The sequence below is a fragment of the Zeugodacus cucurbitae genome, chromosome 5 (assembly GCF_028554725.1).
Source record: "Zeugodacus cucurbitae isolate PBARC_wt_2022May chromosome 5, idZeuCucr1.2, whole genome shotgun sequence".
In the NCBI taxonomy this organism is placed as follows: Eukaryota; Metazoa; Arthropoda; class Insecta; order Diptera; family Tephritidae; genus Zeugodacus; species Zeugodacus cucurbitae.
Window position 1 is genome coordinate 46,342 of NC_071670.1, and position 13,472 is coordinate 59,813.

The following is a 13,472-nucleotide window of genomic DNA, read 5'->3' on the forward strand; positions in this document are numbered from 1 at the left end:
TTTAAATTAGTTAATAATTAAAATATATAATATATATGCTTGACGTTAACTTACCAAAGCTAAGCTACTCATTAAAATCATAGTTATAACAGCTGTTTCAAAATATTTATTCTCAATTAATTGAAACGTTTTCAGTCGCAAATTGCCCCATCCTTGCCAAAAGGGCGAGTCCTCGTCGCCAGCTAATATTGGAAACTTTTTGTAGTATGAGTCAGGACAGCAATCTGCTGGGTACTCATCCAAAATATCTGTTTCATTTGCTTGAATTATAATATCTCCGTCAAGTGGTCCTTCTTCACATTCCCCATCTTCGTCAAGTTCTTCGTCAAGACCAAGATCTTCTTTGCTGGCATCCCGTTTTTCTTCACCCTCCATTGTTTCTGCACTACCTTTGTGGCTTTCATCTTTGAATGGTCTGTTTTTATGGCTACCATATGAGTTAATGCTGGCAGTGTCGTCGTCCTGTAAGGACAAACCTCTATGGTTTAGCTCATGTTCCAGTCTATTATCTTGGTGGTTAATTGAGTTGCCAATCATCTGCAAGAAAATAGATAAATTGTATAGCTTCTAAAAATTTACTGAAAGTATTTTAATATTATATAATATATTATAGTATATTACCGTTGCATTATTCAGATATTTAGATTTCTTCGGCTTGTTGTTCTTCATATCACCATGTATAGTGAATTCCATGCCATCTCCAATTGCTACTTCTAACTGGTTTTGTTCTTTGATCCCTTTCTTGAGTATACCATCAGCTATAATTTCATCTGGACCAAGCTCCAACTCGTTGTCACCATGTTCTGTAGATATACAACGACATACCCCTTTGCCTTCGAATCCATTCATAATTTTCAATCGTTTAATTTAAGTAAATCAATTTGAATGCAAAATTTGTGTGAAAATGTTGCAATGTCGTTCAAGGATCGATCGGCGATATATGAACAGTGAGATGCGAATAACGGATTGCAGTAGTGGGATGGTATATTCAATTGATGATCAAAATGTGAAGATAAACCGCATATTTTGGATTACGCATACACATATTTTCACAATTGTTGTTTAGATAGCAAGTTTACCAAGTGTTTTAATTTTATTTTTAGTACAATTACATATATTTTTTATTTGTTATTTTTCCGTTTATATATGATGTGTTGCGAAAAATCGGAATTGTTTGATTTTCAATTGCAATTATATGCCCAGAATAAAAAAGAAAGGTTTAATAAATTTTGAATAACATTTAAATTACTATACCATATTAGTACTTAACTTATTATGGTTAATGAGCTTAAGCTTGTGCAAATGTAGGAACGTATGTGTTAGTTTGCGATAAATAACGATTAATATAATTATGACTATAAAGTAAAATGTACTTGCATATATGAATATTTATGCATGTATATTAATATTTAAAATGTTTATTGTAGTATAATATTAAAAGCAAATTAATTTAAGAGGGAAATTAAGTGTTTATGACAACGTAACATTTATATGTAGGTAAATTACTTTTTCGGGCGTTTACTACAATGAATTACAAAAATGATGTATGCTTTTGTGATTTTGTATTTCTATATTAAGGGAGTTTTTAATTATTAAAGTTACTTATAATAAACATTTATTAGAAGGGTAAAATCCACTGTTTTACATTCTATTTCATAAATAATTTAATAAAGTACGAGTAAATCCAGACTAACCTAAAACATTATTACAACTAATTTCAGCCATATAGAATTTATTTCTAAATATTCATTAACTTAAAACTTTATTCTTTGTCCAGGATCATCCGTAGATTACACTAATACAACTACAATTACTATTATTATGCTAGTAAATAAAAACGAGGATAATTTGTGTTGTAAATAAAGCATACACCCTAATATGCATTACGAATAAAATGCTCAATTGCTATTCCATGTGAACATAATAAATTAAAACTGTTGTGATAGCATGCCATATTTAAACCATTTAACTTAAAATCCAACTTAGACTTTTTTAATAAATCTATGGATAAATATGTATGCCAATATTATCACAATAAAAGAAGAAGTAGAGGAAGTGTTAAAATGTGGCCTATTGTGATATAATGTACGCTTATATTTTTTAGAAATCTATATATTCATTTGATACATTAACAACATGATAACGTAAGATATTATCGAATTCTAACCTCCAAAAAAACTACGCCAAATTCGTAGTATTTTAGCTTTTTAATATTTGGATTTATTATAAATTTTAGGTAAATGACGGCAACAGATGTCTAAGTAATTATATGCATATGTAAAAACATAATGGAGAAAATATTTTAGAAATTACTTCACTCTAACTAAGTTACCCATTTACATATGTTGCTCGGGGGAAAATGATTATGCAAGTGTATGTTATAAATATAAATTTGTAGTCAGTCTATATACATATAGATTTGAAATTGGCTAATGTTTATATTCTAGGCCTTTAATAACGTTTTATATGTTAATTCGGATATACATTCCTTATATTTCATCTAATCATTACTTTTGTTTACGAATACGTTTCTATGTTACAAGAAGTAGAAGAAAACAAGTGGATAAAAACCTTCGCTCCAAATCCAACTGATCTGGTTGATCCTCTCACCTGATGGTTGATCACTAATTTGATTTGTCAACTTGTTACGAATATAATTGAAACAATTGGCAAAATTACGCTTTATCCATGCTTTGAATCGTGATATTCTGTTAAACGCCTCAACGATTTTATTAGTATCATTGTCAGCCGTGGGCGCGGAGAGACTAGATGAACCAAAATTAGACAAAAGCAAAGCTAAGAAAAGATTAAGCACCTGCCAATAAAACATAAAAAATGCGTTCAACCTTTCACTGTTATTAATTGAATTATAACACATATACGTATCTGTTTCAATGACAAATCACATTTACTATTTTTTATACGTACAACTAGATTTCCAATCACGACAGTAGCCAAAAAGAATGGAATACAGGATACATCTCCCACGTACATGCAATCCCACATGGATTCGATCCACTCACCACATAATACTCGAAATACAATCATAAAAGAGTGCATGAAATCTGTGAAATTCCAACGAGGCAAATCACCATCTGGGAATCGGTCCTGATTGTCTATAGTTAAAAAAAAATTAATTTACATTGTAAGAAAAATATTTCAAATATCTAAAAAATATGTAATTATAATAAAAATATGAAGCATTTAAAATGCGAAGGAAGAAAGAGATTTGGTAAACATAATAAAGAGTGCAACAAGCAATTTGTAAAACTCCACATGGAATTAGCGAGGTGATTTTGAATAAATTACCTTATTATACATACTTTCAAATATAATTATGTGTAACTGTTTACATTTATGTGTAACGATATTAAAAACATATAAAAACGAAAGAACCGGAATAATAAAAGTGTACAATGTTGTAGAATATGTATTACGTCAGTTGCAATCAATTTTATTTTTTTTCGTGATGCCAGTCACTAGTGATTCTCGAAATGGCTTATTATATCGCTTTAAATGAATTTAAACGTCGTTATCGCCGGAGTCCTATTTTATATTACTTCTTTGTTATTGGACCAACGGGTCCACGAAATAAATTGAATGATATATTTTTAATCTTTTAATCAGGTAAGGTGACATTTGAATTTAAACTGCGCGCGTCGAAAGATTTGGAGAATTATTTTTTTTTTGTATGTAAATACACAATTCGAATAATTATTGTTATAAATAATTTGTAATTTTATATACATATTTGTAAATATTTGTATTATGTATAAATGCGAAAGTACGAGGAAATAACATTGGAAGGAAGATGGGAAATGAGAAGGAGAAAGGCATTCAAATGAAAATGAGATTCACCAAAAAATATGGAAAGAAAATTATACGATCATTTTAATTGTGCATATGTACGTGCATACGAAAATTCCCACAACAATTTAGTTATTATGCACAATCGCCATCTAATTTTTTCTACTTACCCGTATAGTTTTTTCCGAATAGTTGCATTCCCATTACGGCAAAGATGAAGATGATAATGCAAAGGACAAATGTTAAGTTACCCAAAGCACCCATAGTACGACCCATAATCGATATTAGCAAATTTAATGTAGGCCATGATTTAGCAAGTTTAAAAACTCGTAGCTGGTATTTCGAGAAAATTAATTTCGATTTCACATATGGGATATTTATTCAAATAGATTTGAAATTTATCATAAGTCATACAATCCGAATGTTTTTATGCGATGAATTGTGCAGTAGTTGTTGATTTAAATGTGCCGAAGAGTTTCATGATAACAGATAGCATGAATTTTATTAGTAAGCCGGGCAAAGCATCAAGAAAAATATATTGGAATAAGAAAAGAATTAATCAATTATTCAATTGCATATTTATATGTATTGAAATAATTTTTTTTCCAATATAAAAGAAATTGATGAGGGATTTTGTCGTAATGGTATAGTATTGTATAAATGTATAGTTCAATTAATAATTCAATTGCCATATACTTCAGTGATTATCCTTTTCACATACAAATATATGTTTTTACATACCTGGGGATAAAGTGATGACGGCACTTTAAAACAGACAAATGAACTACCCAATTAAATTAATTTGAAAATACAAATAGAGCAATTTTTCTGCAAAACGAGGAATAAAGAGCTAAGTTCGGGTACAGCCGAACATATGCTTTTGCCATTTGCAAGAAATAAAGAAGTAAAATATTTTTAAGTCACTGCAAAACGTTATTAATCCTTAGGATATGATTTCGATATTCGCTATTATGGGAAAGTGGGGATGGATTGCATCAATTCCAAATTAACTTAGCTTATATTGACAAAAATAGATATTTTTTTTATTAATTTTAATGAAGAGTCATAACACAGAGTTATGATTCGTTATGGAATAGCTACTGAAATATGTACATTATACTTTTTAAACTCATAAACTTAAATACTTCCTTCTTTCTTCCCCCAATTTTATGTTATAATTCTCACAAAGAAATTAATTTAAAAATGCGGCTTAAAGCAAGTAAAATCGTTCAAGCGGATACTTCACGTCTCGTGTAAGCTAAAAACGTGCTCAAGCTTTAATATTAAAATAGTTAGTTGTACAAATATTAAATTGTAAGACATTCTTAACTTCTTTGTTTACTCTATATTATATATTTTAGTACTTGAGTAATAAGTGATTAAAATGAAATATTAAATGTACGTTTGTACATATAAAAATTGTTAGAAAAAATAGCAAACAAGTGACTTCAATGCAATATTGTTATTAAAGAATTGCAATTTAAAATTTAACTTATAGCGTTTTTTTGTTTTGCTTGATTATTTAGTCGCGCTCCTAATACCTGTATAGTTTTTGCCAAACAATTGCATTCCCATTACAGCAAATATGAAGATAATGATACACAGAACGAATGTTAAGTTGCCTAGGGCGCCAACGGTACGACCCATGATGGATATAAGTAAATTTAATGTTGGCCACGATTTGGCTAATTTAAAGACTCTCAACTGCAATTTATGGAACACATTATGATTAAATGAAAAAATTAAATTAATGAGGACATTATCATAGTTTTGAATTATATTGAAATTCTTGAACTAAAAAAGTATTATTCTACTTTCAAATTTATTTCGTTGTTTATAGTGACTTAAAAATTTTATTTCTGGTATATGGGAGTTTACGTTGTAACTATGATTATGCCTCATTTTAATACTGAGTTCCTACAAGGCATTTTTTAAATAATTAATAGAAACAAAAGCTTGGTATATTTCTTTGTTTAAACAAGAAATACTTTACTATGCATTATTAACTATAATCTCATATCTTATTTTAATGTTTTAATGTCAGATTATTTTAGTAATAAAATATATGCCTATAATACACTATATATTGATTTACCAGGTTTGTCAAATTTCTTAAAATTTTTAAATTATGACATAAACATATATAAATATATATATGTGTTTATATATGGCCAATATTCTTACCAAGCGAAAAGATCTCAAAACAGATAGACCTTGAACTCCTTCCAGACCAAGTTCGAGAAGAGAAAGTGCCACAATTATAAAATCAAATATATTCCAACCTTCTTGAAAGTAATATTTCGGGCTCATAGCCATCAGTTTCATAGTGGCCTCGATTGCAAAAGTCGCAGTGAAGAACTGGAAAAACAATTTAATATGGTAATATATCACTACATTCATTGTTAAGGGTTGAGCTCTCAAAAAGAGCAGCTTGGCTTTGTGTGACATTTCTAACTTTGTTCGCCAGGTGTAAAATGCAAAAGTTTATGTAAAAAATTAATTTATATGCATCAAATTTTAATACGAATTTGATTAATTGGTTTTATTAGTATGAAGAAAATTAAAATCAATTGATTGATTGATTGCCAATGTTAGGAATGTCAAAACAAAGAAAAAACGTTCACCAGGAAGAGTTTTAAGGATTATATATTTTAAACTTACATAATTGCCGCTTTTCAATATTTTTTCCATCTCCTTATTCATATCATGGTGATCCATTGCCATAAACATTGTGTTTACAACAATACACAATGTAATAAAAAGCTCAACGAATGGATCAAAGACGATTAGTGAAACCCATTCTTGAAATTTTAGCCATACCCAGCAACAATCCCACACACAAAAAATGTCAATTCCTCTAAGTATAGCCTCAAGAGCCTTATCCTTGAATGTAGGGCCATCTTCATCATCGTCCTCTGTGGGGAAATAGTAAACAGAGACTGAACCATAAAGTTTCAGATTAGTCAATTTTGACCAGCTTTGACCTCGTCGATTTTAGGTGTTATTTTTGGCTTTTGTAATCAATTATGTATCTTTTATATTTCTTTTAATAGTTGAATACTTCGATGAAGCCTTCTATTAAATTGTTCAAATAATATTAAATAGCAAAATGTGCGTAATCCAACGTTTAACGTTTTGCTCATTTAAAGTTATAGTTTAATGTTGTTGTTAAAATTAATTGGAAATCCATAGTTGAATAAACCTTTACAAATATATACATGTATGTACATACATATGTACATATGTACATATTTCAGATATGATTTTAATTCAAAGTTCCTAAAATCAAGTCCATTTCAATTGTTTGTACATACAGATATATATTTTTATTTTTTTATTTAAATCGGTTGTTAAACTGACTTTACCGAAAGTTGTTAAAGTAGTTATCGAATTTTTTTAAATTGATTTTCCAATTAATTTTAAAACTGTTTTAAATATAAGAAATTTAATAAAAGGTTACTATTTTAAAACTAAGCCATTTAGATATATCTCTAAACGTTTACAAATAAACTAATATCTTCCTAAATGCAACAAAAAATATTCCGCCGTTACTATGTTCATTTACATATGTGCTAGAAAATCTTTATAAGTAAAAAATAATTACTTTAATTGAGAGTTTTTATAATAGTGGTTGAAGTTGCTAAGAAAATTGTCTCAACTAGTTAGGTGTAAAAATAACTACTATATATATTCCATGCGTGGCAAAATAAGTAAGCTATCGAAATTCGCAGTATATATTTATAGAAGCTATAAAGAAATGGTACAAAAATCGATCATGCAGTAAAGTAACTAACTCATAGCAAAATTATAAAACTACATAAATTAAATATAAACTAAAATCTATAATTTTTTGAAAACAAATATTTTCATTTACCTTATTGTTAGCATAATTAATTAAATTAACAATGTTTGTTACAAACATTTTTTGATATTTGATTTAAAGAGTTTGCATAAAAGTTAAAAGCAAAAATACCTAATTTCTTGGCAAAAATATGGTAGCATTAAAAATCATTTGTAGTTACTAGTTCAAAGTAAGATAGAGCTTTAATTTCACTACGAATGATTTGTTAAAAATTGTATTTTCAAAATATTTAATTTGCTTTAGCATCACCGTATTAAGTAAAATAGACGAGTCAAAGAAGTCATATAGTTTGTAGAAGGCTTCCAAAATATATATTTGGTATATAAAAATGTTACTTAAATAAAATATATAAATCTTAATGAATGGAAATGATAGATATGGTGTATATAATGTTTCGATGGAATTGTAAGTATCGATATTTTATTAAAATGAAATTTATGTAACACAATTAACTGTATTTATGAATCCCTTAATCTACAAGATTGTCACAACTAATAATCAATATTTCTTAGAGGCTTTTTATTCATTAATTGTATAACAATGTTGCAGAGAGGAAACGACATACATATGTACATATGTATATAAGAATGTTAAAGTTGGAAAAATATATTACCAATTTTCTTAAAAGACATGTGTTTGTATGATAAAATCTACTACAAACATCTGGTAACAATTATTAAATTATACTAGTACAAATGTACTTTTTGGAATAATACATTGTTACATAACTATCATTGATTGCAAAGTTAACCGCAAAGAGTATAATACATTGACTTTTGAAAATATTATATTTGTCATTATCAGGTGTTTAGAAAAAATTGTAAATCAAAGGCGTTTAAAAAAAGGCATGCCAATGGCAAATTAGTTCATTTTCCAAGGCAATTGCAAAGTATATTTATAGTATGTACATTTTATTCTAAGCAGGCGACGGTATTGAACTAATTATTAAAATATTTTTGGCATTTGAAGTAAGTGTGACAATAATTATAATAGTTGAAAATAGACAAATAAGTATTTTAAGTAAAATCTTCTTGATAAACATTTATATGAACTGAATACATATGTATATGTATGTACATACACATATATTTATATATGTAAAGTAATACAAGCATATGCAATTAAACAATTTATTTTAGAATATCATATTATGGTAGCATAAAAATAAATTTGTATGTATGTATTTTTGTAGATATCTAAAAAATTTTCGAAATAAACTGCTATGCATATAAATATATTATTTACATAACAATTCAATTTTTAGTAAATGGTATAATGAAAAACGCACATAAACACACATATATATACACATACATACATACATCATACAAAAAACATTTCAAATTTACTTCTTTATAGCAAAAATGTTTAGTATTTACAAACAAATGAGTTTAAGCGTAGGTATGTATGCATTTGGAAAATAAAACAATATTGTCGACATACTATTAATTCATGTAAAAACATTAAAATAAAAATATATATTTTTGAATATATTGTCTTACCACCACGGTCACTAGCACGACTATGCCGACCAGCGGCTTGCTCTATAATATCATTTAAAACCATAACATCTGCAATTCCATTAAATATATTAATATGAGAAAAAGAAAAAAATATAAATAAAATGTATAATCTGACCTTTCATGTCAACGACTGTTTGGTTTTGGACGGGCTCTATAAAAGGATTGTCATGTTGTTTTATCTTTCCAGTTTCATCAGTACATTCAAGGCCCATTTCCTGATGTAACAATGGAAAAACGTAATTTAAAGGAATTAACTATCTACATATATATATTTGTAAAGATAAGTGTAATCAATAGTATTTACAAAGTCTCTGTGTAAATCCTTGTGATTTGTATCGACATAACTAGTGCCATTTGATGCACCCGCTGACTGATTACGTGTATTACGACTTCTTAGTTTACTTTCTTTCGTCATCGTGCTGACACCCATAGCCACCATACCCCCCAATAGATCACCATGCGATGTATAAGAGATTCGTGATTGATGCGAGGTATAAGATGAATGTCTAGAACCTAGAATATTATAGTTGTATAAATTGAATGATAATTCAGAAGTGAATTTGAATTAGGAACAACAGCCATTTAAATTTTAAATATACATATTCATATTACCAACCTAAATTGCCATAATATACCGGTACAATAATAGCACCATTCTCTTCGGACATTGGTGTTACTGCGTTCGAGTCATCGGCATATGGCAAATGCTGTTGCGCATCCTGATATGTTGACAATACAAGGGGTTTTCGGTCACTCCCTGGAATCCCAAAACGACCACGCCCATTTCGAATAGTGTACTAATAGTTAAAAATACAACACGTCGATCATGAATAAGCTTCATTAATTTATCTTAAATATTGTTAGCACATATTTATTTTTGTAACAAAATATTGGAAAAATCAATCTTAGAATTTAGAATGAATGTGAAAAATTAAGAGGCGAAGAGCAGATAATATAAAATAAATAATATAAAAATAATTTAAAAACGAAATTACAGTTAAAATAAGAATCATAAAACATTTAAAGCAATGTCAATAAAAAACTAATGAATATAAATAAGGAACGACAGCAAGTTTACCAAGAGTAGCAGTTTATATATTCTAAATCGGTTGATCTATTAAACCGCTGTGGAAATCATAATAATAAGTTAATGTTATGAAGATCACATGAATGGCATGGGCATCAGACAATACAAACATAAATATAGTACAGGTACACATTTATTATTGAAAGATTGAACATCAGTTTGTATACAAAAATATTTATTGGCATTTTTTTTCATTTATTTAAAAGAAATTATTTGACAGCAGTTTATAATTATATCAATATACACTAAAATTTTAGCTCTTATCTATGAATTTTTGATTCAGTTCGTGCGTCTAAAATAAAATATATGGTTACGTTTTCGTACGGTGCGTTCAGAAAAAATATTACGAGAATGGTTAAGTGCTTATGTTTATTCTCATGTATAGCCCACAGTTTTTGCCTGTGAGGAGTGAAGTTGATTAATAGCGCTTACCTTATGTGAACTACGTGATCCCCTGCGTATGTTAAACGGTGAACCAGGTAAGGATAAGGATGTCTATGTTTTGTAACAAATAAAAGTATATAGAAGAAGAAATAGAAAAATATAAGTAAATAAAAATTTCATATTCAAACTATTTGATATTATTTCCGTGTTTTCTTGGATACATATCAATCTCATTTTCAGGTGCATTACATTTTTGTAGAGAGAGTTTGATTAAAAATGGTATTGAAATTTATATATATATATACATATATTGTATATTATGCCTCTAGTAAAACACGTTTCAATTACATTGTGAAAATGTATTACATTTCATTGATGACATACGTATGATAGGAAAAAAATCAAAGTTTATTTGAACAAAATAATAATAATTAAGGGAGAATAATTAGACATATACTTTCTTTACTCGAAAAAATATATGTACGATCATAAATTTTTCCATATTTTTAAGTTAATGTTATTACCAACAGTGTATAATTCATGTTATCAAATTGCAAATACACAAGAATTATACTCCATCGAATTTAATGTACTATGTATATTATTCGGAATAACAAAAAGGCAAAACTGTAAGTATGAATGTATTGAGCAATGTGAGAATGAAAAGAGTTTGAGTTTGTTACAGCATAATTTTCATAAATACATTGTATCTATGTATATATATGTAGTTATGTTTCAGAAATATTCAATCAAGCATAGTTAATTAATTTTCAATGAGTTTTGGTAAAAAGATTATACAACAAGATTTACACCTACCTTGAATAATGGTGGACCAAAATTAAATTAATTTTTATTCCAAGAAAAACAAAAGCTTTGCGATTTTCAAAACTATACAAAAAACCTAAACCTATTACAGCTTAGTGGTATAAAAAACATTATAACTGAAATATGCATGAATAGCGTCAACAAATAGAAAAAATAAATAAAATATATAAAAATTCTTGAGAATGCAAAAAAGAGCAACAAAACTAATAGTATAAACGTCATTTAACAAATATGTTCAAGTGTTAAATTCAAACATTAATAAACACATTTAAGAAGAAAATGTTTTAAATTATGTATATTTATATACTAGATGTAAGTTGATCCAACATTAAAGCCAATATTAACGGGAATAAACACGGCGCTAGCTTCATTTGTAATTGATAATATAGTAATGCAAGCTTGTACATTCCATAAATAAGAAAATTTTTATTATTTAAACAAATTATTTTTAATCCGCTTTTATCTTGGAAATTTAGGTGTGCTTAATTTTCATTAATAAACACTTGCGGTTTTATACAGTATTGTTTAAACAAGCAGCTGCATGTGTATTCCGCAATTGTGAGGAAATCTATGTGAACATGATGCACAATCTTTTTAGATTTCTATTTTTTCAAGTTCATGAATATATTGAGTGGTGATATATTTCAAAAAACTGTTTTTAATTGTTCAAGCTATTGCTGCTTTCTTTACCATATTTAAAAAGCTGTTATCTAGCTAGAGAAACCGCAGTAACTTACTAACGCTTTATATGTCTAATCGGTCTAATATTTTTGTCATGTTTATAACAAATTTCGGCAATCGTTTTAAATCCATTTTACTTCACCAGCAGTCTAACTTGCCACTGCGATGATTTGACAACAGGGGTTGAATGATAAACAAAATATATCCTCGACATGTCAAAATTAATATATTACTTATAATACAGTACAGTATTGAAGCAAGCATTTTACATGCAATTCAATAATACAAATATACAAATTTATATGAGGAAATTATGTGATTATTTATATTTCAACTAAAAATTATTGCATCTACGTCTAAATGTGTTCAATTCAAACTAAATGTGTTTGCTTTTTATACATCTTAAGAAAACTATTGGGCTCCTAAAATATAAGCTATAATAAATCATATTTAAGTATTTCGTAATTAAACTTCGAATTCTAAAAGCTAAAAGTTGGCAAGGCAGAAAAAAAGTAAAAAAAATAAATTTTAAGCAGATCAGCCAGCTGCAATATACTTACCGTGCTTACTTTTCTGACTTTAGTAGCGGGTGCTGTGGTAGGTGCTGGTGGTCTTTGAATAACGCTCACCGACTCCGATACAACTTCAACGCTGCGTATCGACATTTTCTCCTTATTGTTGTCATCGTTCCCTTTCTCGGCACCAACAAAGAGCTCATAGCTAATACACGAATAGGTTGGACTTTTTGCCAATTCCGGATGCAAGGCTGCTTCGGCCGCTTCAGCTGCATCAGCCGCTGCTTGTGCTGCAGCATTTGCTCTTTCTTCTAATTTAGCAGCTTTTGCTGCCGCCGCTTCTTCTGCTTCCTACAAGGACATATTAATTGAGGATGAAGGGTTAAGCCTCAGGTGCGTTTGAATATTTCAAACAGCGTGCTATGCAAATAAAAATTAAAGCCACCAAAGCCATCAAACATTGTTCAATTGACGAAGCTGAGGAAACCTTTCGACTGTCCGAATAACAGATTCCTTTCGTCTCATGCACATAAACTTTTTGTTTAAGAAAACTAATAAACTCGTAAGTTTGTTTCGTAATTTAATCGGATTCTTTCAGTATCGTGGAATCATATGTGTTCACGTAGGGTTGTAAAATTTATCATTTATCGCATATGTAATTATATGAAGAACATTCTAGGAGTACTGCGATTTCACAATAAAAGTTAATATAGGAACATACATATATAAATACTTTTTAAGAAACAAAATTGTAAAATAGTTATAACAAAGGCAAAACAAACCACTCA

The 13,472-nt window shown here is 28.4% G+C and overlaps 1 protein-coding gene across 50 annotated transcripts in view; it reads right to left on the reverse strand.

Annotated features, from left to right (window-relative positions):
* The window catches only part of LOC105212736 (sodium channel protein para), a 134,106-nt gene that overhangs the window by 21,562 nt on the left and 99,072 nt on the right, over positions 1-13,472 (reverse strand). For 7 of the 50 annotated variants that reach the window (XM_054232478.1, XM_054232467.1, XM_054232477.1 and 4 more), the window contains 13 exons: positions 12,730-13,035; positions 10,712-10,774; positions 9,809-9,989; positions 9,497-9,705; positions 9,308-9,407; positions 9,172-9,240; positions 6,469-6,746; positions 5,992-6,165; positions 3,978-4,140; positions 2,929-3,116; positions 2,572-2,815; positions 622-833; positions 55-537 (listed from right to left, as the gene is read on the reverse strand). In XM_054232478.1, the coding sequence (XP_054088453.1) occupies positions 55-537; positions 622-833; positions 2,572-2,815; positions 2,929-3,116; positions 3,978-4,140; positions 5,992-6,165; positions 6,469-6,746; positions 9,172-9,240; positions 9,308-9,407; positions 9,497-9,705; positions 9,809-9,989; positions 10,712-10,774; positions 12,730-13,035 (2,670 nt within the window). Of the gene's footprint in view, positions 1-54; positions 538-621; positions 834-2,571; positions 2,816-2,928; positions 3,117-3,977; positions 4,141-5,348; positions 5,512-5,991; positions 6,166-6,468; positions 6,747-9,171; positions 9,241-9,307; positions 9,408-9,496; positions 9,706-9,808; positions 9,990-10,711; positions 10,775-12,729; positions 13,036-13,472 lie in introns of all 50 variants that reach the window. The other 43 variants (XM_054232472.1, XM_029040506.2, XM_029040539.2 and 40 more) reach the window with 25 other exon arrangements.